A 25,291-nucleotide genomic window follows, 5' to 3' on the forward strand; every position below is an offset into this window, starting at 1 on the left:
ATAACTGAGACGGACTTACTTGTGGAAAGGTAGGGGACAGACAGGCTGCGTGAAAGCCTACACCAATCTGGGATGGTGAGTGCGGGACTTCTGTTTTGAGTATCTAGACCAAGAAGAAAAGCAGAGACTGAATGAGTGTATTTGGGGAAAGCCGAACACAGACGAGTTACCCAGAAGAGGAGTTGAGAGACTTTATAGTTGTGGCCCATGAGCATGGGAATTTAATAGGAAGCCCTGGAGTCCAGAGGACTTGTGTCCTAAGGCTGACAAGATAGTGAGTGACTCACAGACCCTATCCCTATGAAGGGAGAACTAATAAAGTGGAGATAAAATGTGAAATTAACATCTACACTGAAAAACCTGGAGTGGTAAGGGCACGGGATGGGGATGGTGGAGCTCCATGAAGCGGAGACAGCCAACTGAGTTGCAGGAGCAATCAGCTGATTTTCCTCCCAGGTTACATCTTCCTTTGGTTTGTTTTCTTTTTCCATTCAAGACATGGCAGGTGAGTTCTAAAGGGGACTATTAGGCCCTGACAGAGAGACTGCAACTTTCTACAACAAGATCCCTGGTATGGCGAGATCTTCCACAGTCCCCAAAGACCCTTCTTCATTTAATGACATGTAGTTTGCAGGACAAGGTCAAACATGCAATTTGCACTCCCTCTGCCCCTCTTTACCACCTGCCATGCACAGAGTTCCAGAAAACACCCTAAATCCAATCCCCCTTGATAAGAACTTTGCTTTTAAAAGTTGGAGCCCTGTACATTTTGTCTTAGTCTTTCATAAAGACACAGTTATTACAATAAGGATATTTATTGTCCAGTCCTTTTGTTAATACATTTATACTAATGCCCCATCCTCCCACCCAGTGCTTCAGAAGCACTTGCAATACTTTGCTAAGGCCTATCTCATTAAAAAAACTTTTGTGATTCTCATTCTTTAGAGTTTGATACCAACCCACAAACCTCTGGCCTTCACCATCCAGACTTCTGTAACAGACTGACTCCTGGCCTCATGTATGTAGGCCACAATGGTCATCTGGAACAGGTAATGTATCTGGGTATACACCCAATGCCCTTCACCACTTCTTGAGATGTCCAAAAGTGCATTCCATAAGCCATGCAGCAGCTATGCAGCTGACAGTTGGCCACTCCTTCCTGGTCTATTCAGTGTAGGACTTCACAAGCTAAGGGAGGGGGGACAGGCCATATTCTAGAGTAGAAGTGGAGGGATTGTGATGTCTTCTGGTGCAATGCTGAAAGCATGTGGGTAAACGTTCCTCCCATCATCAAGAGGACAAAGCTGTCCTTCCAAAGCATCCCAGCATTGTGGACCTTGCCTGACCGTCTGGTAGTCATAGGACTGAATTGACCCAAGGAATCTACAGTTTCTTCAGCACAGTGAAGCAGTAACCTTTGCAATCAACATGCTCCAAGATGGCCCCAAACCAGTTTGGAAATCCATATGGACAAATCCAGCAATGACCACCTGTGGACTGGATAGACTGAGAATGCATGGTGCCAGCACTTTCTGGATGGGCTGGATGGTCCACGAGCATGCCCATGTTCTGGGTGGTCAATCCAACTGTAGATTTACCCACACCAAATTGTTTGGCTATGGGCTGGAGGTAATTCAAGACTGTCAGTGTTCAAATGTCCTTTTCTTAGGGACAGCAACAAATATTTGAGCAGTTTTGTACACCAATATAAACTACACTAGTGCTGAGAGTGGACAGATCACCAGCTCTGTTACAGTAGTGACCACAGTAGGAATGACTACAGTGTCTTATCAGTAGATTGTGAGGAAGCCTGTAATACAGTGGACTGCTTGAACTGAACAAATAAGATAGAAGTGAATACATAAAACCTACAGTGGCGTAGTTTACATGTGCAGTTCTCCCTGACTTTTCTTGGGCTAACTCTATGCCAGATTTGAGTCAGTTGCACCGGTACAGACATACACATTGTATGTCCACTTCTTTTTTATACCAATATGAGGATAGGCTACATTGGTGTAAGTGGACTGTGTATCCAGCACTTTGTCTCCAGTTCCTGCTGTAGCTCTTGCCTACTCATGTCTCCCATTTCTGCCCTGGTTTCTGGCTAGCCTAGTCCCCAGTTCCTTGATTCTGCTGTGAATCTTCAGCTCCTGTCCTTTGGGTTGCTTTTCTAACATGACGATTCCGAGAGCAACCTCACTTTAATGATTGTTCCAGACTGTAGTGATAGAAGTTATAAATTAGAGAGGCTCCCTATCAGGATGCTGAGAGATTTGGAATTGGGAAATAGCCCTCTTAGGTAGCAGCTAGCTTGTTAGGTAGTAGTTATCAGTCAGTTAATTAGTTATAGACAAATAAAGTGTCTGTAGATGTTGCATACCACTCCACAAATAAAAGTATATTCTTCTCATTCACACATGTCTGTATTTATTGAATCCAGTCATCACTATACAGACTACCTATACTGTGATCATAGCATCTGGGTCCTTTGTGCCCAAACACAAAGTGCTGGATGGGGGTACATCATGTATAGCTTCTGACAACTGTTCTCTAAACCACCAACAAGGAAGGTATATACATTGATCCCAATTCTCTGGCACGGTCCTACAAAGGACAAACGAAACCCCTAAAGTCCTGTTCAACCTTTCCATTATCCCAAGGATGGGGGTGTATGAGTGGTGCAAGCTTTGCAGAGCTCTACAATCTCACTACTTGTTGAAGCATTTTGAATTCAGATCTGGTTGGAAGACAAGTTTATCTGGGTAAATCTGATATCTTTTATTAGACCAACTCAAATAGTTAGAAAAAGTCTTCTTTGCAAGCTTTTGGGTACAAATACCCTTCGTCAGGCTGAGGAAGCATCAGCAGATGGTCTGTGCTCTTCTTGGATAGAGTAGTAAAGCAGCCAGAAGCTAGTATGTATGCAAGAAAGAGTCCTCTGGGAATGATGTTGTTTCTTGCATAGGCTTAGAAAATATATGTCGCTGTTGAGGGTGGCTTCTTTCATGTTGTGTAATTTCCATTTCAAATGGCAAAATTCAATATCTTCCATGTTTCAGGGGTTTAGGTTGTAGCTGTGTTGGTCTAAGGACCTAGGCAGACAAGGTTCTTTGGGTAAATCCAATATCTTTTATTAGACCAGCTCAAATAGCTGAAAAAATTCTTCTTCACAAGCTTTCTGGTACAAGTACTCTTTGTCAGGCTGAGGAAAGCATCTGCAGATGGTCTGTGCTCCTTCTGGATGGAGTAGTAAAGCAGCCAGATCTGGTTGGAATTCACCTGGGACCCCAAATCTGGTGCATAATTCACTAGACACCTCTACTACTATCAACACTTCTCAACTCCTTACCAGATAAGTTTCAAGTGATTTTGTGAAAGAGTATACTGATTGCCAGCCCCATGTCTCTGGCAGAAGCCCAAGAACATCCATAGTGATATGCTGCATTGGTGTCCCCATGAGATAGGGACTACTCTGGTCTTAGGAGGACCTTTTTGGTAAAGCAAAGTATCACATTTCCATTACCACATTTCCAGTGCACATTGCATGCAGGTTATGAAATACAATTTTCCTTTTAGCTTGGATAAGGCTTTTGAAATCCCAAGATATCCAACAGTTTAAAAAAAAATCAGTAACCTCAGAACCTCTTTTTTTCAGTTTGTCTGGTATAATTCCAGGATACCCATCCTCATAACCTACTGGCTGCTCTCAACTCCTATAAAACATTTCATCTTTAAACTCCAAGCACTTATGATGGGAAAGCCTTTCTTGTGGTATTCTAAGGAAACAATACTACTTCTAAGTGGCTTCACTTCTCAAATTATATTCCAATCCTGCAAGATTCTGGTACCAACTTTTTTCTTTGAGAAACTTCTTGCTGCAATCAAGTCCATTCTTGCAATGCCTCATCTATTGTCCTGATGAAAACAGGAATATTTGCCCTAGTGCAATTTATAGTGTGGTCTCCTTCATTTTTCTCTTGCTAGGATTGGTGGAATATTTTAACTATAGTACTTATTCCCCAACCAGTTTGCTTCAGAGAATGTTTACACTGCATTAACTGCTGCTTGTGAAAACATCTCCAGGCTAGCTTCAAATTAGCTAGTTGATGTAAGCACAGTAGCCCTGGATGGGTAGAGCACTGTATGCCTTCCAAATGGTACATATAAAGAAATATATAAACCTTGCATCACCAACTAATATCTAGCACTACAGCTTTTTGTTCCGTCTACACAACACCTGGTTTTCTGTTGAGACATGGGTTTTCACTCTGTGTGCCTCCATCCACCATCCTGATCAAGAGGCTTATATGTCTTTTCTTCTGCCTGACATAAAAAAAGGTTAATATTCTTCCTTTGGGTAAGCTCCTTCCTCCAAAAATATGCATAATATTAATCTCAACTATCTAAAAAAAGAAGGAAAAATGAGGAAAAAAGGTTAATAGAAGTTCCAGAGGAAAAACTGAACTGGAAAGGAAGCAAAGAGGTGAGTTTTCTCTATATTTGGGATAGCTTTCACTGAAGCGAAGCAACTTGCCTTGTCTAATTGAGGTAAGAGAGAGCTAGTTAGCTAGGCAGGGTAGCACCTCATACAAAATAACTCTTTCTAAGCAGCAGTTGACTTCATCAGATGCTCTGGAGGGCCTGAAGGAAGCAGAGAAAGCAGTGATTAGAGTAAACAGGGTAGAGAAGAAGAAAAAGGAGAGTGCTGCTCAAGAGTGGCTGAGAGAGAAAAATAGCCCATCAAGGGACATCAAATTATAAAAACTAATCCAGATGATACGGTAGGAATTGGTAGTCTAGTCTCTACCAAGAGCCATGGTCTGTATTTCCATCCCGACTGTCGTCTCTTACAGGTTACTTTTGACTGGCACTCAAGCCACAGGCAAAAGGAGAGGCTTTCTGACAGTGGTATTTGTTACTGGGCCGAATACTTGAGCTGATCCACTCTACGGATAACTTCTTGTTCCGCAATTTCCCAGTCAATCGATTTCCTACAGTTTCGTTTCCAGCCAGTGGAAAAAACTAAGTTATGTTTTGAAATGCTTAGGGACCAGCAAAAACCAGAACCCAAACGTGCAGTGTTGTCTGCGAGCTCGGTACCCCGAGACAGCCTGCCTCGTCTGAAAACACTTCCCGCCTTCCCAGGAGCGGAAGGAAAAGGAAGAGGTCTCCGAGGCGGCGTGCTCCACATCGGGGGAAGCCAGGCCTCAAAGTCTGGGCTGGGGTAAGGGCGAGGCTGCTGCTCAGAGGAAGCCGAAGGAAGAGCTCTCTCCGACCCCCGGACTGGGGCAGGGTGGTCTTGTCCCTCTCCGGGAGAGGCGGCGCCTGTCTGCGAGGAGGAGACGAGTGAACCCAGCTGGTTTAAACGCAACCCCGGGCGCCGCGCTCCGCACGGTAGGAAACCCAGCCCGGCCCACGGACACTGCCTGGGCTGGGGCCGGGGCGGGGGTGAAAGAAGCGGCGCGCGCATGCGCACGGCGAGTGTCGAGCTGTGGGCCGGCGATGGCGGCGCTGAGGCTGGCGTGGCGGCGGTGGGCGCCGCGGGCTCCGCACCTGCGCTTGTGCCTGTGTCGGGCCGGCTCGACCGCGCGCTCGCCCTCCGTTCCCGAGCGCATCCAGGAGAAGCGGCGTGCCGCGCTCCTGGGCGGCGGACAGAGCCGCATCGACGCGCAGCACCAACGGGTGAGCAGCAGCCCCGCCCCCATGAGGTATCGCCCCCCTCTGACCTCTCCTTGCCCCCTAAGCCCCGCCCCCGCGAGGTTCCCCTAGCCCCTCCCCCAGCGTCCCGCTACCTGGGGCCCGACCTGGGGACCACTTGGGGCAGATATATTCGAACGGGGACCTGAACCCCCCCTGCCCTCGCAGCTCCTAGCGCTGCTGTAGGAGCACCCGCCGCGGCTATTGGGCGTCTCCTCGTGACGGAGCAAGCGAGTAGCCGTGTCCTTGCCCTCGCATGTGCAGTGTGAGGGCTTCGAGCTCTTTGCGTCGGCAAGGAACACAGAACGGAGTGGAGACGTGACCCGGGGCGCTGTTGCCTGCAAATCACGCCTTTGGCCCCCTGTTTGAGGAGCCGGGGGGGGGGGGCTCAGGTTGCCTTTGCAGGACGTGTCAACGTGCAGCCTGTGCTAGCCTGCCTGTTTGCATTGTGTGCATTAAGTGCAAAATAAAACCCAAGTCCCTGGTTCCTCATCTGGAAAGGATTTCACTTAAAGTTCATCAAGTGTGCCAGATGTCCGCTGCTTCAGCTCTTCACATGCCCTGGTGTGCCTGAGCATGTCTCCATTGCTGAGCTGTTGAAAGGCGCCGTCTGCCTTTGGCAGTTAGTCCAAAGGAGAAATAAGAGCCTAGCTTTGCAACTGGGTATGGGAATCACTTTTCTTGGGCTATGAACTGATGTTGTGTTTGTCCCAGGACCACTCCTGCCTACGTTTCTCCTGGAACAGAAGAATCACTGAGCGGATGGGCTTGTACACACACAGTCAGGGTTTAGTGAGCAGCTGAATGCACTGCTGCTTTTCTGCTAGTGATCCAACAGTGCAATCCTGGGACATCCATTTGGACACGCTTTGCAGTGTTCAGGGGCAAGCTGTTAGCAGATATTATCCCATGACCCTACTGTGGCCTGTCCCAGGGCAATGGAAGTGAATGTCTGAAGGATCATGATTTGCTTTGGGACAATATGGATTTTCCCAGGACAAATGCAATGTCTCTTCATAGCCCATCTGATGTATTATAGGTCTGCATGGTTTCTGCTGTAATTCAGGTATGATTACTCCCTCAGCAAGTAAAGGGTTGCCTTTGTATGGCTAACAGCCTTAACAGATATGGTTGCCTTGTATGCTGTTATATTGAATATTTGCCTGTTGTAGGTCTGTTCTGGCAACTATTGATCCTTCCTGGTGTATGCAGGAGATATCACCCAGACCTTTGATGCATACACCTAGTCAGGAGTTTTGGGAGGAGTGGAGGCTGCCCAGACCTTTCCTTTGGATTCTGTCTCAGTGCCCTAAAGGCCAGAGTGGATCTAGACATTTGGTGCCTCCAAGGCTGTATTTTTGTATAAGTGTCCAGGAATTGAACCCAAGTCTCTGGTGTGGAAGGCAAGGGACTCCTGTTGTAGGTCTAGTGACAGATCAAATATCCTTGAAATCCTTTTTTTACTGTACTGATGCTAAAGGGATAGTTGTAGTTTGAGATTTCGTGGCAGGTTATTGCTGGCTTACTTCCATTGTAACTATGGCTATTAAAACCTTATATTAAACACATGGGGAAATGGAAAACAGTCACAGCCTTTGTAATGTAAAGGATTAAGGCTTTAATACTAACAGTTTCCTTGAATCTCTTCTCTTTTAGTTGTAAAGAGTCTTTTACAGTTATTCGAGGCTTAGACAAGATGGTGATAGGGGTGGCAACATCACTTGCTGATCTGGACAGCTTAGGATGGTTTTCTGGATCAGATCAGTGAAGATTCAGAGGTATTGATGTGTGTCCCAGGAAAAAATGGGTCAGCAGCAGTCCTTGTCATGAAGTTGTCTAAGCCCTGCTCCGCTTTTCCATTAAGGGATTCCCATAGATTATGCCCAAGAAGAGGTACAACCTCATACCATTAAACCAATCAAAACATATTTCAGTGATATCAGAACTAAACATTTACTCCCATTTCTGGCTTTCTCAGCACCTTACTAGGTCAGCTCCATGCCATCTGGTTTGTACCAGTTTCTCAGTATTTGCTGACTTTTACAAATAGTTGTATGCAATGTGAAGTTGGGCAGCCTTGTCAGGCTGTGGCTTGGAGTGACCCAGCTTCAGTCAGAAGCAGGTAGCAGGGTGGGCACAGGGACCTGCCTGCAATTGCTGTCATGATAGCACGGGTAAAGCTCCACTGTGGTGTAGTAGGAGAAGCCCTATGCCCACAGGCCAGGTCCTATGGCTTGGTGGGCCAAATTTTTGCCACAGGCTGTAGATTGTCAACCCCTGATCTGGAGTAAACTTAAATGAAAATCCTTGACTTTGTCCAGCTTCTACTTTTAATAATTCCTCCAAACTTTGTTAGTTATCTGCCAGCAAACTGGTTTTAGTTTTGTTAATGATGAGCTCTTTATTCCACATACATTTGCCCTCTCCAAAATGTTCTTCTGTGCCTAATTAAATTTAAAGCCACCTTTTTTACACCATCTTCCCATCCCTTCTGTGACATCCTGAACCTTCCCAGACTAGCAGGCTCTGTGTGTAATATCAGAGAAGCAGTTACCACAGAGGCTTTTACACCTTATATTGGGTGCCAACTGTTATTTCAGCTGGCGGTAGACTCTTGCACTTTACATCTGCTTGATATCTAGCCAGAATCAATTGTAAGGATTTTTTCCTCTCACCTACTTAGGCAGTCAGCTGGACTCGTGAACTTCAGAAAGATGAGATCAAAGAATTCAGGTTCATTGACTTTCCAGGAGGCTGTTTCAGATTACACTGATGTACTCAATGGTGCCAAACTCTTACCAAGCTGTTACCTTGATTTTCCTGTTTACCCAGGAAATCCAGCCAGTCACGCTTTGGCTCCATGCCCTCCAGCTTTCTCTGTTGACTCTGGCACCTTTGGGTTTGCCTTTGCTGTATAGGGAATGGCTGGTACTTTCAGGGCTTGCAGTACTCATAACTGCTGATGTCCTGCTCACTCTGAGTGACATCCTGTGATGAGCAGGGCAGACCCTCTTCAGCATCCCCTGCTCACTCTGCCGCCTCTGTGGTAGTCCCATTGCCTATGTTTTGGCACCATAATTGAGACTCACTGGCTTGTCTCCAAGAGAAAATGATCTTGGTCTAGTAAAGAGTCAGTACTGGGGTATGATACTTTGAGGGGGGAGGGTTCACTCAATCCTTGTATTTTTAAATGCATTGATTTATCAAGAAATACTTAGTTTATGAAAGGTAATACTGTTGAATCAACATTTATAATATCTGTGGCTGCTGGGAGCTCAGCACTTTTGAAAAACTGATCTTGGTTTTAGAGCCTAAGTATAAACCTAGGAGCTTAATTTTGGGCTCCTGTTTTGGAAAGATTGGCCATGGTTATTTTTAGGGGAATAAAAAGGAACTGCTTAGTAATGTATTGCTCTTTGTCCATTGCTCAATAACATCATCAGCCAACTTGAACTCCAGATAGGACCACAAGCCTCTACTACTCTTCCTCCTGCTGATCAAATTTTTGCACACACCAGTGCACAGGCGGTGGAGAGAAAGCAATGGAGCTTATCTGAAAACTTGATCAACTTGATGTTTTCCTTTGTTTCTTTTGTCTCTTTTTTTCTCATTTGTTGAAGCGTCATATATTGTAATAACTTCCCCAAATGGTTTGAATTGTGAGAGAGAACTGATTTAAGGAAAGGATTCCACAATATGTGATTTCAGTTGCCTTTGAGAAAATAATAAACATCTTAATATGAAAATAAACTCTGTTCAGTGTAAAGCAAGACAGCCATTATATCATGCAACTTTTAATGTATTGTATGTTAGAAACAAGATCCCTGACTTTCTCCCCTCAACCTCTTGCTGCTTCTGTCCTGATGTTCCCTTCTGTGATAATGCTTTTCCACTCTGGTTTGCATCCTGATTCTTTTAAGGAAAATCATCACAATGTCATTTATTTAAAATGTTGTGGGAAGCTGCTTAGTGGAATAAGTATAGGGTAGTACTAATGGAATATTTAATATATATCAATAGGTAATATTTTGGGGGATAAACTTCCTAGTAGGTCGGAACTTCATCAAATTGTGATTTTACTGAATGTTTTTTCTTGCCTTCCAGGGAAAGCTGACTGCAAGAGAGAGAGTTCTTCTGTTGTTGGACCCTGACAGTTTTGTTGAATATGACATGTTTGTGGAACACAGATGTTCAGATTTTGGGATGGAGGCTGATAAAAATAAGGTATTTCTATGTTTATTTCCTCTTCTTTTTTTAATTCTTCAGTGTGTAGCAATTCATCAATTCTCAAATAGGCTCCTGAGGGGCATTATAGACACTTTGATTTTTTTTTTCTTAGGCTGCTTGGTTTTCACTCTCCTCCTTGCCCCGCCTTATTTCCATTTTATGTTGTATGCAGGGCATGCATCTTTCTTTTAGCTTCCCTTGGATTGAATTTCAGTTTTTTGAAGGATGCCTCTTTGATTCAGATAATCTCTTGACCCTTGCCTCTTGCACATTAATGCTTCAAACATCACGAGTTACGAGCCCTGGCAATGGCCACAAATGAAACAAAATTATGGCTGAATGGACTTGAACTTGATGCTGGAGTTACTGTATGAAATCTCTGTTATGTCAAGCAGACCAGATGGTCATAGTGGTGTTTATGACCTAAGTCCATGATATACATCTGCCAAAGCTAGCTTATCCTGGTGAGTGGCTGGTGAATGACATTGTGATGTACAATGAAAACAGATTCAGTTCATGTCCTTGGCACATCTGTGAAATAGTGAGAGGTGTCAGGTGCATCACAGAGGGGCATAAACATAAAAATTAAATATAGCAGCTAAGGATTTGACTGGAACTTACTGCAAATATAACTGTGCACCTGAATATACATGTACATGTTCATGAATGCAAATATATCAAGAGCAAAGTAAATGTATGAAACACATTAAATTGGAAAGGTGAATCAGGAGCCCCAAAATTATGAGGCCCTGCCAATCCAGTCTAATGAGAAAGATTCCTCTATTTAATTTGCTATTAAATCAGTTTCATAGACATTAGGGGCTGGAAGGGACCTTGCGAGATCATCAAATCCAGCCCCTCTGCCATTTGCTCTCTTGGCCTTTTATCATGTGGGTGACTGTCTTTTGGACTCTCTCTCAAGCTTGTCCACATCCCTCCTGCAGTGGGGGGCTCAAAACTGGATGCATTACTCCAGCTGCGGCCTCCATAAGGCTGAGTAGAGCAGGAGGATGATGTCCTTTGTTTTGCTTGAGATGCATCGGTGGATGCATGCCAGTGTTTGGTTTGCTTTGCTGACCACGGCATTGCATTGGTGGCTCATGTTCATTTTGTGGTCAATCAAGATCCCCAGTTCTCTTTCGGTCATGGTGCTAGCAAGCATAGCACTGCCAAGCCTATAAGTATGATGCTGGTTTTTCCTCCCGAGGTGGAGCAACCTGGACTTTTCTATGTTGAATGCCATCAGGTTTTAGTCTGCCCACCTTGTGAACGTGTCCAGGTTAGTATCCCCAGCCTGTCTTCTAGTGTGACTGCCCTGCCCCATACTTTAGTGTTGTCCACAAACTTTGCCAGTCTGCATCAGACCCCTGAATCCAGATCACTAATGAAGATGTTGAAGAGCACTGGCCTGAGTACTGAGCCCTGAGGGATTCCACTGGTCACCTTGCGCCATGTTGATTTGCTCCCATCAACTAATACTTTTTGGGTCCAACCCCAGAGCCAGTTCCCCAGCCAACAGACGATGAGATGGTTGAGGCCACAGTTCCCCAGCTTAAGCATGAGGACATCATGGGAGACCAAGTCAAAGGCTTTCCTGAAATCCAGATATATGACATCAACCTAGTCTCTCTTGTCCAGGCAATGCGTCATCTGGTTGTAGAAGGAGATGTGGTTGGTCAGGCAAGACCTTACAGTAACAAAACCATGTTGGCTGGCATTCAGAAGGTTGCCTTCTGTTAGTCTGTTGCTGATGGGTCCCTTGATAATTTTCTCCAAGATCTTTCCAGGGATGGACATCAGACTGATTGGGCCTGTAATTCCTTGGATCTTCCTACCTTCCTTCCTTTCTTGAAGAGTGGGACCACATTGGCTCTTTTCCAGTACCTCACCCAAGCACCACAAATTCTCAAATATCTTCACCATAGGGCGTGCTGTGATGTCTGCCAGCTCCTTCAAGACTCTTGGGTGCATTCTGTTCGGGCCTGCTGACTTATGGATGTATCGCCTCTCGAGGTGTTCTCTCACTTGATCTATGGCAATTGTGGGCCCATCTCCTGCTCTCTGGATGTTTTGTGTCCTGTCTGACAGGGTGACCCCCTTGGGCATGTGAAAAACTGACGCAAAGTAATCATTTAGGGGATTGGTCTTTTCTTGGGCATCAGACATCAGCTGCCCCATTTGATCTCACAAGGGTCCAATGTTGCCTTTGTTCTTTCTCTGACCTCCCACATATCTGAAAAAGTATGTTTTGTTATCCTTGATTCTGGTGGCTAGCCTGAGTTTGGTTTCTGCCTTGGCTTTGCTAGACCACTCTCTATAGGTGCAGGCTATTGCTGCATAGTCCTCCACGGTGATGATCTCTGTTTTCCATCTGGTATAGGCTTCTCTTTTAAATTTTAGGACCCCAAAGATTATAAATTAATCTTATACTACCAATTTCCATTTATTTTGGATTCAGGACTACTTTTTAGAGATGAGGTGGGGCAGGAGGGACCAGTGGGTAGGTAACAGTTTGGGTCTTGGGCACTACAGTATTATCAGAAGGTTTGGGACTCAGTTTTATTTTTGGAAGTTGGGAGCAGTTGAGGTTTGACACTGGAGAGAAGGGTGATGGTGCTCCAGGTGTTGTTTTCATCTGGGCAAGCCCCTTTCCCCCATAACTAATTCTGTATTCTTCTTGTTAGCAAACTGGTAAGAGCAGCTTAATTCCTTTCCTTCTTATCCTTCTCTTTCTTTTTCTTCTCCCTTTCTTGTCTGTCCCTTCACATCCCCTTCCCTACAGCAACTTTAGCTTCCGTCACTTTTTCACACTACAAGAGCTTTGTTCCTTGCCTTTTCCCCATTTAGTCGCTAAAATAAGGAAGGTGATGGTTAATGCTAACAATGTTAGACTTTAGTGTTAACATCCCTTGGGAACAAAGGTAGGTCAGGACTTGCCAGCTATTATTTCTGCAGTCAGAAACTTGCTTATGAAAGTTATTTATGTGTTTGTACAGTTATTTATATCATAGCAGCACCCACGCATCCTTTGCAGGTTTGGGGTCCATTGTACAGCACTCAGACATAGAGGAAGAACATGCCTATGTTCTATCACGGGTATTTGCCAGGCTTCTGGGCTTTGCTGGTTGCCCCCTCCCCACCTTTTCTGCTCTGTGTCAGGGTGTTTTTAAGGGTCTTGGCTACAGCCAAGGCTGGGGATTTTGACTGGGGTGGCCAGTGCTCCTGCTGGGACCAAAGTTGGAGGTTCTGGACTAGAAGGTCTTGCCCCTCTGGTCAGAGTGAGACCAATCTCCATATTTGGGGTCAGGAAGGCATTTTACCCCATGGTCAGATTGGTATGGACAGTGGGGGTTTTTGCCTTCCTCTGTAGTGGGTGTGTGCGGCACTCTGCTGGGTTTAAATAGGTTTAAATATTGGCCTGTTTTGGAGAACCAGCTCAGAGCATTGTGAACATGCTGTGAAGGACAATTGCTATGCATTTCCTTCCTTTTTTGATGCCAAGTTCTTTTGGGTTTTTTTTAGTATTGCCTTAATTCCAAGCTTCCTGAAGTCTTTTAAAGAAAACTACAGTGTTCTCAGATATATACCCGTTTTAAGTTATTTATGTTATAGTAGCACCCAAACATCCTTTGCAGGTTTGAAGTCCATTGTGCAGCACTTAAATGTAGAGGAAGAGACCGTTCTTTCCAGAGAGACCATCTTAGTTGCATCCTAATGATATTTTTGTCTGAAAATTCAGAACTTGACGTAATTGCACACATTATTGCTGCTCTGATTTATATGTGCTTTGATCTGTCATGCAGTATCCAGGCGACAGTGTGGTGACCGGCCAGGGCAGGATTAATGGGAGACTGGCTTATGTCTTCAGTCAGGTATGAATTTGCTTTTTGTCATTTAAATGTAGTCAGCATCTTACTTTTTCAGTCTCTTCATACTTGTTTCTGTCCTTCAGCATATTTACATCATTATTCAAAATGGTCATTGAATTAAAATAATAATACCCACTGTTTCACTCTCATGCCAGCTTGGGTAGCACAGAGGCAATCTCATTGGGTGGACTGTCCTGCCCCATCCTCCACACAGCTTTGGAGGATGAAGGACACACCACAAGGGTAACATTCCTGAGATGACAGCTAAGTGCTGGAGGTTTACATGACAGTTACTGCTCAATAAGGACGAGTCCATTGATGGAGAAGGAAACTTGAAAAATAGCTGTGTGGTCAGCAACAATTTTCTGTTCAAGCTTAATATTTTTTTAATGGTATTTAGCTGAAAAAAGAAAGCATTACCTTCTGACTGACCCTCGTAGTATAGCAGTGTGTAAGTGTCCCTGGGGCCTGCTTGTAAGAATAGACTGGAAAGGTTGATGGCAAACTCTGATGTGAAAAAGAGGCAGTCATAGACATAAGTCAGAGTTCATCCCAGAAGATGGGAGTGGCATTTGTCAGGGTATTTAAAGAACCCAGGTGTGGGGTGCATATCTTTCTAGGTGAGAAAACTGTTATCACTTCAGGGTAAGATGAATTGTTGCTGATATCTTAAGAGAGATGAAGTCTGGGAAGACTCAGGAAGCCTAAAGAGAGAAGAGTTTCAGTAATCAAGGCATGAATTAATGATAAATGACTGAGCAATGTGTTGGGCTCACAGCATATTCAGCCTTTAACCCTGATCCTGCAGCTGGATCTGTGTGAATGGACCTTACAGGTGCATACACCTTGTCAGTTAGTGAAGTGATGATAGAATTTAGAGTTGGAGATTAGATAGAGTTTGGGCCTGAAGATATGCAGGAAAATTTGTTTTTAAGGGTAGGGTTACTTGAAAGAACAGTGGTAAATGGAATAAATGTTGGATTTTTCTTTTAAATTAGGTTTTTATTTGGGTTAAAGACATTAGACACTGCCTGTAAGATTTTTCTTATCTCTGTCATTTTTATCTGGTTACCTAACAATACTTTTCCCCCTCAGTCCATCTTTTTTCCCTTTCACTATTCATTTGACTTGTCTGTTTAGACTGTAAGCTCTTTGGAGGAGTGACTGGCTCTTCCAGCGTTTGCATATATTTTGCTATCAACTAGGACACTGGGTCCTGAGTCATGGATAATGATAAAAACAAGGAAAAGATATGTCTGTATAGTATGTATGATAGTTTACTGTTACACTTTTTGCATTAAAATAATTAATGAACTTCATGTTAAATATATGTTATATGACTTAATGTTATATATATAAAATGTGAGATGATCTTTGATTTGTGAGTTTGTTTTGGAGAAAAGCCAAGAGGATAATCAGTTCCCAAGCATCTGCCCCCAGCAGTTTCTTGGAAAGACTAATGCAAGTGTATTTGGTTATTGAAATGTTTCTGTACTTGATTTCAAAATTTGTTTCTTTTTTTAGGATTTTACTGTATTTGGTGGAAGTTTGTCAGGAGCTCATGCTCAGAAGATCTGCAAGGTGAATATTGGACAAGTAGATAGTAAATAATGTTAGGCTAATATCTTGAAGAACAAGATTTGTGTTACTTCAGTGACCTGTACTTATGTCAGTAACAAGTTGAAAACTGCAGTCTCCTTTATGGTAACTTGGGGAGTGGTAGTTGATAAGAAGAGTTATACTGGGGATCCTCAAAGGTACACTGAATTTTATTGGATATTCTGCAGTTTTGCTGAATTGATCTGTCTGTTCCACTTACTGCAAGGCTGACACAAGAGACCCACAGAATGCCCTGCATGAAGTCACTGACTGTTCTCCAGATAGTGTTTGTTATAGGATTATAGACTGACTTGGAAAAAAACTGTTGTAGTGAACAGTTCTTTTAAGGCTTCATATTTATGCTAGGAAAATAAAACATATCAGTGTAATCTGAAAGTCAACAACTGTACAGTTTGGAAGTCACCTTGGTCCTCTGAGCCATGGGTAATAAGTCCTGTGTACTCCTTATCCCTTGTCTGCCTACCAAGTGGTTATTAGAGGGCTGCACACAAATAGCACTGCATTCTAAAGGAGGCCTGACCACTCCAAGAAGAAATTGTCAAAACTAATCACCATAAGCAGGTCAGTGAAAAACTATCTTGGTTTGCAACAGACATTTAAAATGACAGCAGCCCCCCCCAAAACATCTACAATCCGTTAAGAAAGCGTAGAAGAATATGAAAATATAATTCCCTCACCAAGATTCCTGTGTTAAGATTCTGGCGTTTCCTCTCATAAAGGATGCAGCAGAACTAGGAGGCTGAGGTGGAAGAATGATCGGAGGCATGGGAGTACTTTCAGGTGCAGAGGGAGGAAGCGTGACTTTTTTTTTTAGCTTTTAGACAGTTGAATAAGAGCACAAATGGCAACTTTTCAAGACTGAATGGTACAGAGAAGATAGATCAGGTATCCTTTACTTTTCCTTGTAATAGAACAAGGGATGAAATTGAAAAATGCAAACTTAGGTAAATACTCTTTTAGCCAGCACAAAGTTAGTCTGTGGAATTTGCTGCTATTGGTTGTCTATGCCCTCAGTCTCAGTGATTCTAATATAATAAAACCCCTAGTGTGTCTGTCTGTTTGTCTGTCCATAACGCTTTATTCACACTCTGATTGGTTGTCTTGGCAGCCAATCACCATTCTGACTGAAACAACAAATCAGAGTGCTCGGTGCGGACAGACCCACATGCTGTGCCATGACAGCAGAGACTTAGGGGCTGGAACAGGGGGGCGAAGCCAGCAGCACTGGCCTCGCCCCCTCTGCCCCCAGCCCTGGTCCTTGGAGGCAGCAGTGGCATGGGGTGCTGGTAGCTCAGCACTGGCCTTGCCTCAACTCTGACCTTGCTGTTGTATCCAAGGGGTGGCCATGCCCCCCCTGCAGACAGACAGGAGCGGGGGATGGGAGGTGTGGTGGGTCCCACAGAGCCAGAGGCAGAGCAGCGGCACCGTGGGGTGCTGGGTGGCAGTGCTCTGGCCCTGCCTGCCCCCACTCATTCATGACTGGCCATTTGCTAGTAAATGAATAAATTAGGAAATCAAAAGGTTAGAGACTTGCTATGGAGCAGCTGACATGTAATAACTATGTGCCTGCTTTTACCCTGCAGTGAGCAGAAGCTAAACTGCAGTAAGGTTTATCCCTATTTTGTTGACATGTAAACTGCTATGGTTTAGCTTTCATTCACTGCCCAGTAACAGGGAGCTAGCTGCTCCTGCCATTTTTTGATTTCATAATTTGCTTGTTTGTCCATGCCTGAGACCTTAAAAAGATTCAAAAAGGATCGGTGGCCATCCATATGGATAATGAACTCCCTTCTCATCAGTGCAGAGGCAGAAAAAGATCTTGGAGTCATCACTGATGCCAAAATGAACATGGGCTGGCAGTGTAGGGATGCAGTCAGGAAGGCCAACCGTACCTTGTCATGCATCCACAGGTGCATCTCGAGCAGGTCCAAGGAGGTGATCCTCCCCATCTATGTGGCACTGGTCAGGCTGCAGCTGGAGTACTGCATTCAGTTCTGGGCTCCACACTTCAAGAGGGATGTGGACAACATGGAGAGGGTCCAGAAGAAGCCACTTACATGATCAGGGGGGCAGCAGGGCAGGCCCTACAAGGAGAGGCTACAGGACCTGAACCTGTTCAGCCTCCACAAGAAGGCTCAGGGGGGATCTAGTGGCCTGTTACAAATTAGTCAGGGGGACCAGCAGGCATTGGGGGAGTCCATGTTCCCCCGAGCACTGCCAGGAGTGACCAGGAATAACAGTCACAAGCTGGCAGAGGGTAGATTCAGGAGGCTAGATATCAGGAGGTGCTACTTCACGGTCAGGGCGGCTAGGATCTGGAACCAACTTCCAAGTGAAGTGGTGCTGGCTCCTGCTCTGGGGGTCCTTAAAAGGAGGCTAGACAAACACCTTGCTGGGGTTGTTTGACCCCAGTACTCTTTCCTGCCACGGCAGGGGGTCAGACTTGATGATCTGCTCAGGTCCCTTCCAACCCTACCAACTATGAAATGAGAATACCCACCGATGTGGCTAAAAGGGATACTTAACCACCCAGGTTCAGCCTTTGGCTTTTTAGTATGTTTTTATGATATTTTTCCCTCATCATTTCCTATAATAAACCTTTCATATTCATTATTCATCTCTTCCTTGTGTGTTTTTCCAACATGGTGTTTAATGACATGATCTCATGCTGTCTCGTTTATGCATCTCTTCTCTTCCACATTCATTGCGTGAGTCCAGTAGTGAACGTGGGAGGTTTACATACAAACTAAATAAGGCAGGAGTTCTTGTATTTAGCCAAAAAGTTGGATGACATATTTGAGGCAGGAGGATCCTTTGAAAATGGAGAATTAAAGACTCCTTTAATGTGCGCTATTCAACTTGGACACTGAACTTTAGCTGCCATTTTTTGATTTTTTTTGCAATTTTTTCATGTGGAATATGAAGTGTTATTTTGGAGTATAGAAGTGGGGAATGCAATCCAATACATGTAATTTGTCTCTTAATTGAAACTGGGCAGGTATTAATTCTGCATCTGGCCTAATTAGGAGTTTGTATTTATTTCCAGATCATGGATCAAGCTGCCATGGTTGGAGCTCCAGTGATTGGGCTGAATGACTCTGGAGGAGCCCGTATCCAGGAGGGAGTGGAGTCTTTGGCTGGTTATGCTGATATCTTCTTGGTAAGTAGCCTGTTGGGTGAGCTGGCAGATGCTTTCATCTACAGATGTAAAAAAGTTTTCTTTTAATTTGGATTTTGTGTTGTAGTTAAACTTCAGCATGCTGTCTTTATTTTCCTTCCTCATATAATAGTCAGAGAGCACTAGATTGGGACTTGAAAGGCCTTGGTTCTGTTCCTGATTATCCCCATTTTACATCTGTTTCCCATTTATAAAATGGGGATAATAATTCTTATTTCCTTCTTAAAGTACTTGGAGATATATTGTTGGAAAATGCTACATGACTTTTATATTTATTATGGGTTTTCTCATAACGGTAGAGGAAAAGTCAATTTATGGAAGGTAAAAATACCAAAGGTACCTAAGTCACACTGAGGTCTAGACTCCCCTCTATACACTGGGATATACCTGCTTCTCTAAAGACTGTGTCTCCCTTCTGTTATGAGGCAGGAAGAATACCCAGCCTCTTAAGGTTTTTGTTCACTGTGTCAGCAGTTCAAGCACTCTCTAATCATTCTCATGCAGCCGGAGCTGTCCTTACTTCTGGTTTGAAATCTAGGTAGTGAAATGCAAGCTTGATGTAAGAAGTTACTTGTCTGAATCCATGACTGCTGGCCAACAATAAGAGCAAAGGGCTGTTAGGAGAAGAATGAAGTGAATCAGGTGTTACCCACTGTTGAAAATATCTGATAAACTCAAATGGGAGTGCAACGTGGCTCAATCTGACAGTGTGAGAGAGTATCTCTAGAAAATAAGCCAGTGAAAAGGGACCAGTGAAAATAAGCACCAGACCGCTACGAAGCTGAAGTTACTTTAGATATAATAGGATGTAAAAGATCAGTGCATTACAATGAAATATTTCAAAATTCAGATGCAACCCCAGACATGCAAGAACAAAGCCCAAGAGATTCCATTCTGGATGGGTGTGAATGCCACCACCAACTACAAGTTACATTTCTTTTTCTTGTTTGCTAACATAAACAATGGTAGGGGATGCAAGAGCAGCACTGGTGGAATTGAACATCTTACAACACTGGAATTCAGAGACTCCTGGGCAGAAAGCAGAAATCCTGGTGCCAGCATGTAATACCCGACTCAGAGACTGTTTGTTTATTTTGAAGCAGTTATGAAAGAGCCATGTACCAGGGAAGCAGAACAGAAAAAATGCAGCAGAACAAATGTCATAGTTGCTCTATTGCAGCTGGGGGATGATGTTGGCTTCCAACAGAAAGTGCCTGGTCCCCCACCAAAGTAATGGTTGTCCCATTTATAGCAGGATCACAGATTGTCACCACATAGAGGGTTGTCTCTGTACGAGGAATAGAAAGCATATAAAACCCAAGGCAGGTGTGGATTCTGTATTTTAAGGACATCCAGAATTCTGCTGACAAGTTGCAGAGAATCTTGTAGACAAATTGGAGAGAGTCCAGCAGAGGGCAATGAAAATGGTTTGTGGGCTGGGGCACATGACTTGTGAGAAGAAGCTGAAGAAACTGCACTTATTTGGTGTGGAAAAGAGAAGACTGAGGAGGGATTTAATAGAAGCCTTTAACTCCCTGAAGGGGGTTTGAAAGAGAATGGAGCTGGACTGTTCTCAGTGGTGGCAGATGACAGAACAAGGAACAATGGTCTCAAGTTGCAGTAAGAGAAGTTTAGGTTAGATATCAGCAAAAACTTCCTCACTAGGAGGGTGGTGAAGTACTGGAACAGGTTACAGTAGAGGTTGTGGAATCTCCATCCTTGGAGGTTGTTAAGACCCAGCTAGTGAAAGCCTTGGTTGGGGTGATCTTGTTGGGGCTGGTCCTGCTTTGAGCAGGGGATTGGACTAGTTGTGACCTCCCAAAGTCCCTTCCAAACATAAACAACTGGTAGGGGAGGCACAGGGGTGGGGGCATGTGGCCCATCTGGCAGGGCTGTCTCTGCCGCTGCCAGCAGCTTCTGCAGGTGCTCGCCAGCCCTGTCCCTGCCACCGGCGGCTTCTGCAGGTGCCCGCCCCAGACTCAGGAGGCACCAGTCACCCATGCTTCCAGCCCTCATTTTCTATGATTCTATGACAAAGGTTCTGATTGGTGGGAAACAATATTGATGGAGAATGCAAGGTATCATGGTGTGGGGTCCCCAGGCATAGCTGTGATGCCCTCGGGGCTCCATGACTGTGCCAGCTCTGCCCAAAGCCTTCTTATTTCTCACCTGGAAATGTAGTAAGTAGGGAGGCTGCCCATGAGTTTCTGCACTGCCAAGGTCCCGTGGAACCCTCTTAGACCCTTCTGGTCCTTGGGCCCCTTGCCAGGTCCTGCTCCAAGTCGGTCCCTCATGGGACACCTTAAGCCTTATGGGCCAATTGCATGGCTCCAAGCCATCCCTATACCACATCCCATGCCTCATGGGTGTTATACAACTGTTGGGGCCTCTGCCTACTCAGCCACTGCACCTTTAATTTGGCTAGGCCTTCTAGCCTAGGCCCACTGTGTTGGACCTGGCTTTGAGGCACTAGCTCCACTCCCTCTTTTCCTGTCACTAGACCCTCTGGCCCCTGACTGCTGCACCCCTCTGGTGTTGGGGCCCCACGACTACTATGTCCCTCTGGTACCAGGCCATCTGGCCCCTTGTGTGCTTGCACACACCTTCCATTTACAAGCTGTGTAACTACTCGAGCCCTGAGCTGACTGCTACCATGGCCCAATGTGATCACATGCCTCCTCTGGGCACTAATGAGGCCTCCACACCTCCCCTGACAGCCTCATCCTGAACCACTGGTGCAAACAACAACACAAACATCAGCCGCTAGGCTATAACATAACAATAATGATGCGGGTCATGCTCTGCCTCTTTAAGAAGGCAAACTTCTCCCCTAGTCTAGCAGGCTACTCAGCCCAGGGTACCTTATGAGTGCCAGGAGTCTTAGGAGTCCTGCAGGCAGCAGACCAGGCAACCAGATATCTCAGGGCAGCCTTTTCATGCAAGAGAACTAACCCCTGCCAGCTGCAGCGCTGTGGCTTATATGTGCCCGGGGCCCTGCCTCCTTTCACTCAGTTGACCACATGCAGGTGCTGGCTAATTCTCTCATTAGGCTGCTGCTCAGGAGCAGTGGAGCTCTGCTGAGCCTGTAGGGCTCTCTGGCAGGCTGCTTCTGCCCTAAAAGGAGCAGGCATGTCTTAGTGACCTGCAACACAAGGATTTACCTTGGTGGTAGAGCAGGACTCTTGGGAGGCTGTTCTGAGAGCAAGCAACTGCATGACAAGAAGACCCTGAGGTTAAGAGTGTTGTTGACCATTCAGTTGTTAGTCTTGCTTGATTTTCAAAGGCCATGGAACAATAGCCACTTGTAGCCAAGTGGATCCTCTTGACTTGAGACTTCTGCAACATGACCAGCCAATAGAGGTTAGGTTCTCCTCGATGCTTCTGCAGTGTGTGCATCTTGGAGTGGCAGGGTGCAGCATGCCCTGTTTCTTGCTTTTTTCCTCTGTTGTGTTACCTGAAGATACAGCCTTTCCTTCACTCTTCATACTTTCCTCTGTCCACTCCAGTCATTACACCAGTGGTTTGCAACCTGTTTAGACTTGAGGCAACCGTCCATAACTTGTGCATTGAGGGCATCCCATTCCAAAAAATAATTTATTATCGTGCTTATTGCTTATCTCTTTGAAGAGGGTCTAGGAAGGGGCAAGAGGCATTTGGCCTGTGCTACAGTGAGTGGAAGGGGGGGGAAGAGGAACCCCTTATCTTGCTCATCTCCCCTCTCCCTAGGGTGCCCTTCTAGGTTGTCATGACACCCCATTGCAAATCACTGCATTACACCTTTGGTCTAACCAAACTCATCCAGTCTGTTGGGAGACTTGCAAAGGAGAGCAGCCCTGCTTTGAAGGGGCTCACATGTTCTGCCACAGCAGGTCTCCTCCTCCAGAATACATTTTGAGTTTAGGGCTTTACCTCTTATTTAGAGAAGTGAGAAGCAGGTGAATGAAATGGGATCTGGGGCAGACAGCATTCCAGTGGAGTCCAGCTCTTCTGTCCATTACAAATATTCTCTTCCCACAACTCAACATCCTATGTGTTAGAGTGTCTGCAAGCAACTGGGGAACAGGTTTGTCTCTTCTGGGCTGTACTGTTTGCTCAAGCACAGAGCTGGCAAAGATACAAACAAGGGGTTAAATTAGCAACCCCTTGGCGAGAATAGAAATGGATTCCTTGCACGGCCTCTGAGTAATTTGCTGTTACTTATTACAGTGTCATATGATAGGTTTGTATTCATGGACTGACCTGATGACTGTTGTCACCTGATCTGTCAAGATAAGCAGTGTTGCAGAAGCAGCTTGCTCTGGTTCTCAGGCTTTGTCTACACCAAGGGTGCTCAGCCTCTGACCTGAGGGCCAGATCCAGGGGTCTAGAAATTTCACTGCCAAGTTTTTGGACCTCTGGGGAGCCCCATTGGCTGGATAGTGTGGCTCTGTGTACTGGATCAGGCATACAGGGTGGTAGGGGGCTCAGTCCAGTGGGTTGGGGTGGCATGAGTATTTCAGCCAGACGCATGGGGCCTGACTCCAGCTGGTGGGAGCAGCTCAGGACCCGATCTAGCTCATGGACTGGCCTTATGCCACATATTTGGCCTGCAGGGTCAGAAGACCGAGCACTTCTGTCCAGCATTTGCTGCTATTGCTGTTGTGACAGAGCCCCCCAGTGGAGACATGGCATATGGTGACAGGGTTTTTTCTGTTGGAGTTGCACCGCCTTCCTGAATAAGACAAGTTAAGTTGACAGAAGACACTCCTGGCAGCCCAGCCAAGTTGACAGCAGGGGTCTGGCTGGCATAACTCAGTTGGCTTTGGGCCGTGATCTTGTTATTCCATCAGCTGATTTAGCTAGACTGGCCAAATTTCATAGTGTAGAAGTGGACATACTCATTGCACCCATTGCTGCCTAGAAAGTGAAGATATTGTCACCTTCTGAGATGTCAGGCTATGTTGAAGGCTTGATGTCAGGATGGTTGTGATGCAGGAGGAAGCAGTCAAAGGCAGGGGCAGGCGACTAGTGACTGCCACAACAGACTGGAAGGAAAGGATGATCTTTATCCCAAACACAGATATGCAGAGCCCATGTGGCAAGAAAGCAGGATTAAAAGAGGGACAAAAGAACCCGAAACTGGTTTTAGCCATTCCTTGCATTAAGAAATTCTTACTGTGTCCTATTTCTTGTTTTCTTACTGCAAAACTGAGGCAGTCTTTTCTCATGCCTGGCACGGGGGATTCTGGTGGAACGCTCCCAGGCTTGTACCTATTATGGTTGGTAGTTTTCCTTCTTTACCATGTGATTTTTCTAAACTTTTGTTGCAGAGATTTCAGAATCTGGAGGGTTTTGGTATCATGGGATGTCTCCTTCCATTTCTTCTCTTTCAGAGAAATGTTCTGTGCTCGGGGGTAGTCCCGCAAATTTCTCTCATCATGGGCCCTTGTGCAGGTGGAGCAGTCTACTCGCCTGCCTTGACGGATTTTACATTCATGGTGAAGGTAAGGATGTAGCATCTGACCCCTTGTTGGAATCCTTGGCCTTTTTATCTAGATTCAGAATTGCACAACGTTGTAGATGGAGTTGGCTCTTTGAACATGTGAGGACCCCGATCCTTGACAGAAATACTTTTCTGTCTCTGGGACTCTTGTTTCATTCAGCTGTTAGGCCTGTGCTCTCTGTGCTGCCAGATGCTCTGCATATCTTCTGCTAACTAGACATTTCCCCTTCTTTCCTGTAAGCTTGTTTCTTGTTTGTTACTTAACCAGATTTCCTTTCCTGTCTCCTATTTATCAGCTATTTTGCTCTTCACCTTCCACTCTTTTTCCTTGTTGCTGGAGCCTGCTTTCATTCAGTAACAGTTCCCTTCACTATTCACCCGCACTCAGCTAATACAGATGCCATTCTTATCTGAGATATCTATATAATAGCAGCTTCCAGTTTCCCAGTCACTAAAAGCAAGCACCAGGGTGCACTGCAAAGTCAAGTTGGATATCTTTTTAATGGCAAGAGTCTTTCCATGACAGGAAAACACCTCGCTTAGTGCTGACCACGTTCAGATAACTTTATTAATGAACATGTCTCTTTGAACCTCAGAAATGATCCTTCCTTCTGAAGAATTAAAAATAGAACAAAACACCAGTGTACATCATCAGGACATGAGGTATCCATCCACCTTCAAAAATGTCAAATATATTAACTCTAATAGGAAAAGAGGGTTGGAAGTGTTTTTAACTAGCACTATTTTGAATAATTTTCCCAGAATGGCAATTTTTGTTTGTTTCTTAGGCTGGATATCTACTAAATGTCAGTCTTCTCATCTCTGTGTCAAGATGAAGGACTCCTTGGGTTTAAAGTTCTCCATACCCATAAATGGTTGGGGTGCTGAATTCTGAAAAGATTTCCCTCCCCACATGCTGGCATGATATCAGTATCATCACTTGTAAACAGATTAAATAACAGTTTTTTCCTTTAGCAGTCATCCCCTGTAGTTCAGTGGTACATGCCTTGTCTGCCACACAGGAGACCTGGGTTTGCTTCCTGGACACTTATACAGCTATAGCCATGGAGGCACCAAATGGACGGGCTCAGCCTGGCCTTTGGCTTCCATCTCAGTGGGCTAAAGGCAGAGTTGGAAGGGCTGGGCAGCCTCTGTTCCTCCAGAACTGCTGCCTGTGCATATGCATTAAAAGGTCTGGGTGACCTCTCACACATACAC

The 25,291-nt window shown here is 45.1% G+C and overlaps 1 protein-coding gene across 2 annotated transcripts in view; it reads left to right on the forward strand.

Annotated features, from left to right (window-relative positions):
* Nucleotides 1-900: 900 nt before the first annotated feature.
* Nucleotides 901-25,291, forward strand: part of PCCB (propionyl-CoA carboxylase subunit beta) — a 47,618-nt gene continuing 23,227 nt past the window's right edge. The window contains exons 1-6 of one of the 2 annotated variants that reach the window (XM_090051341.1): nucleotides 901-5,708; nucleotides 9,802-9,921; nucleotides 13,728-13,796; nucleotides 15,318-15,374; nucleotides 18,460-18,573; nucleotides 23,964-24,074. In XM_090051341.1, the coding sequence (XP_089907467.1) occupies nucleotides 5,469-5,708; nucleotides 9,802-9,921; nucleotides 13,728-13,796; nucleotides 15,318-15,374; nucleotides 18,460-18,573; nucleotides 23,964-24,074 (711 nt within the window). In that variant the 5' untranslated portion in view covers nucleotides 901-5,468. The remainder of the gene's footprint in view (nucleotides 5,709-9,801; nucleotides 9,922-13,727; nucleotides 13,797-15,317; nucleotides 15,375-18,459; nucleotides 18,574-23,963; nucleotides 24,075-25,291) is intronic. The other variant, XM_090051342.1, reaches the window with a different exon arrangement.

This window comes from Crocodylus siamensis, chromosome 6 (assembly GCF_052110815.1).
Source record: "Crocodylus siamensis isolate JL-2025a chromosome 6, ASM5211081v1, whole genome shotgun sequence".
NCBI lineage: Eukaryota > Metazoa > Chordata > Crocodylia > Crocodylidae > Crocodylus > Crocodylus siamensis.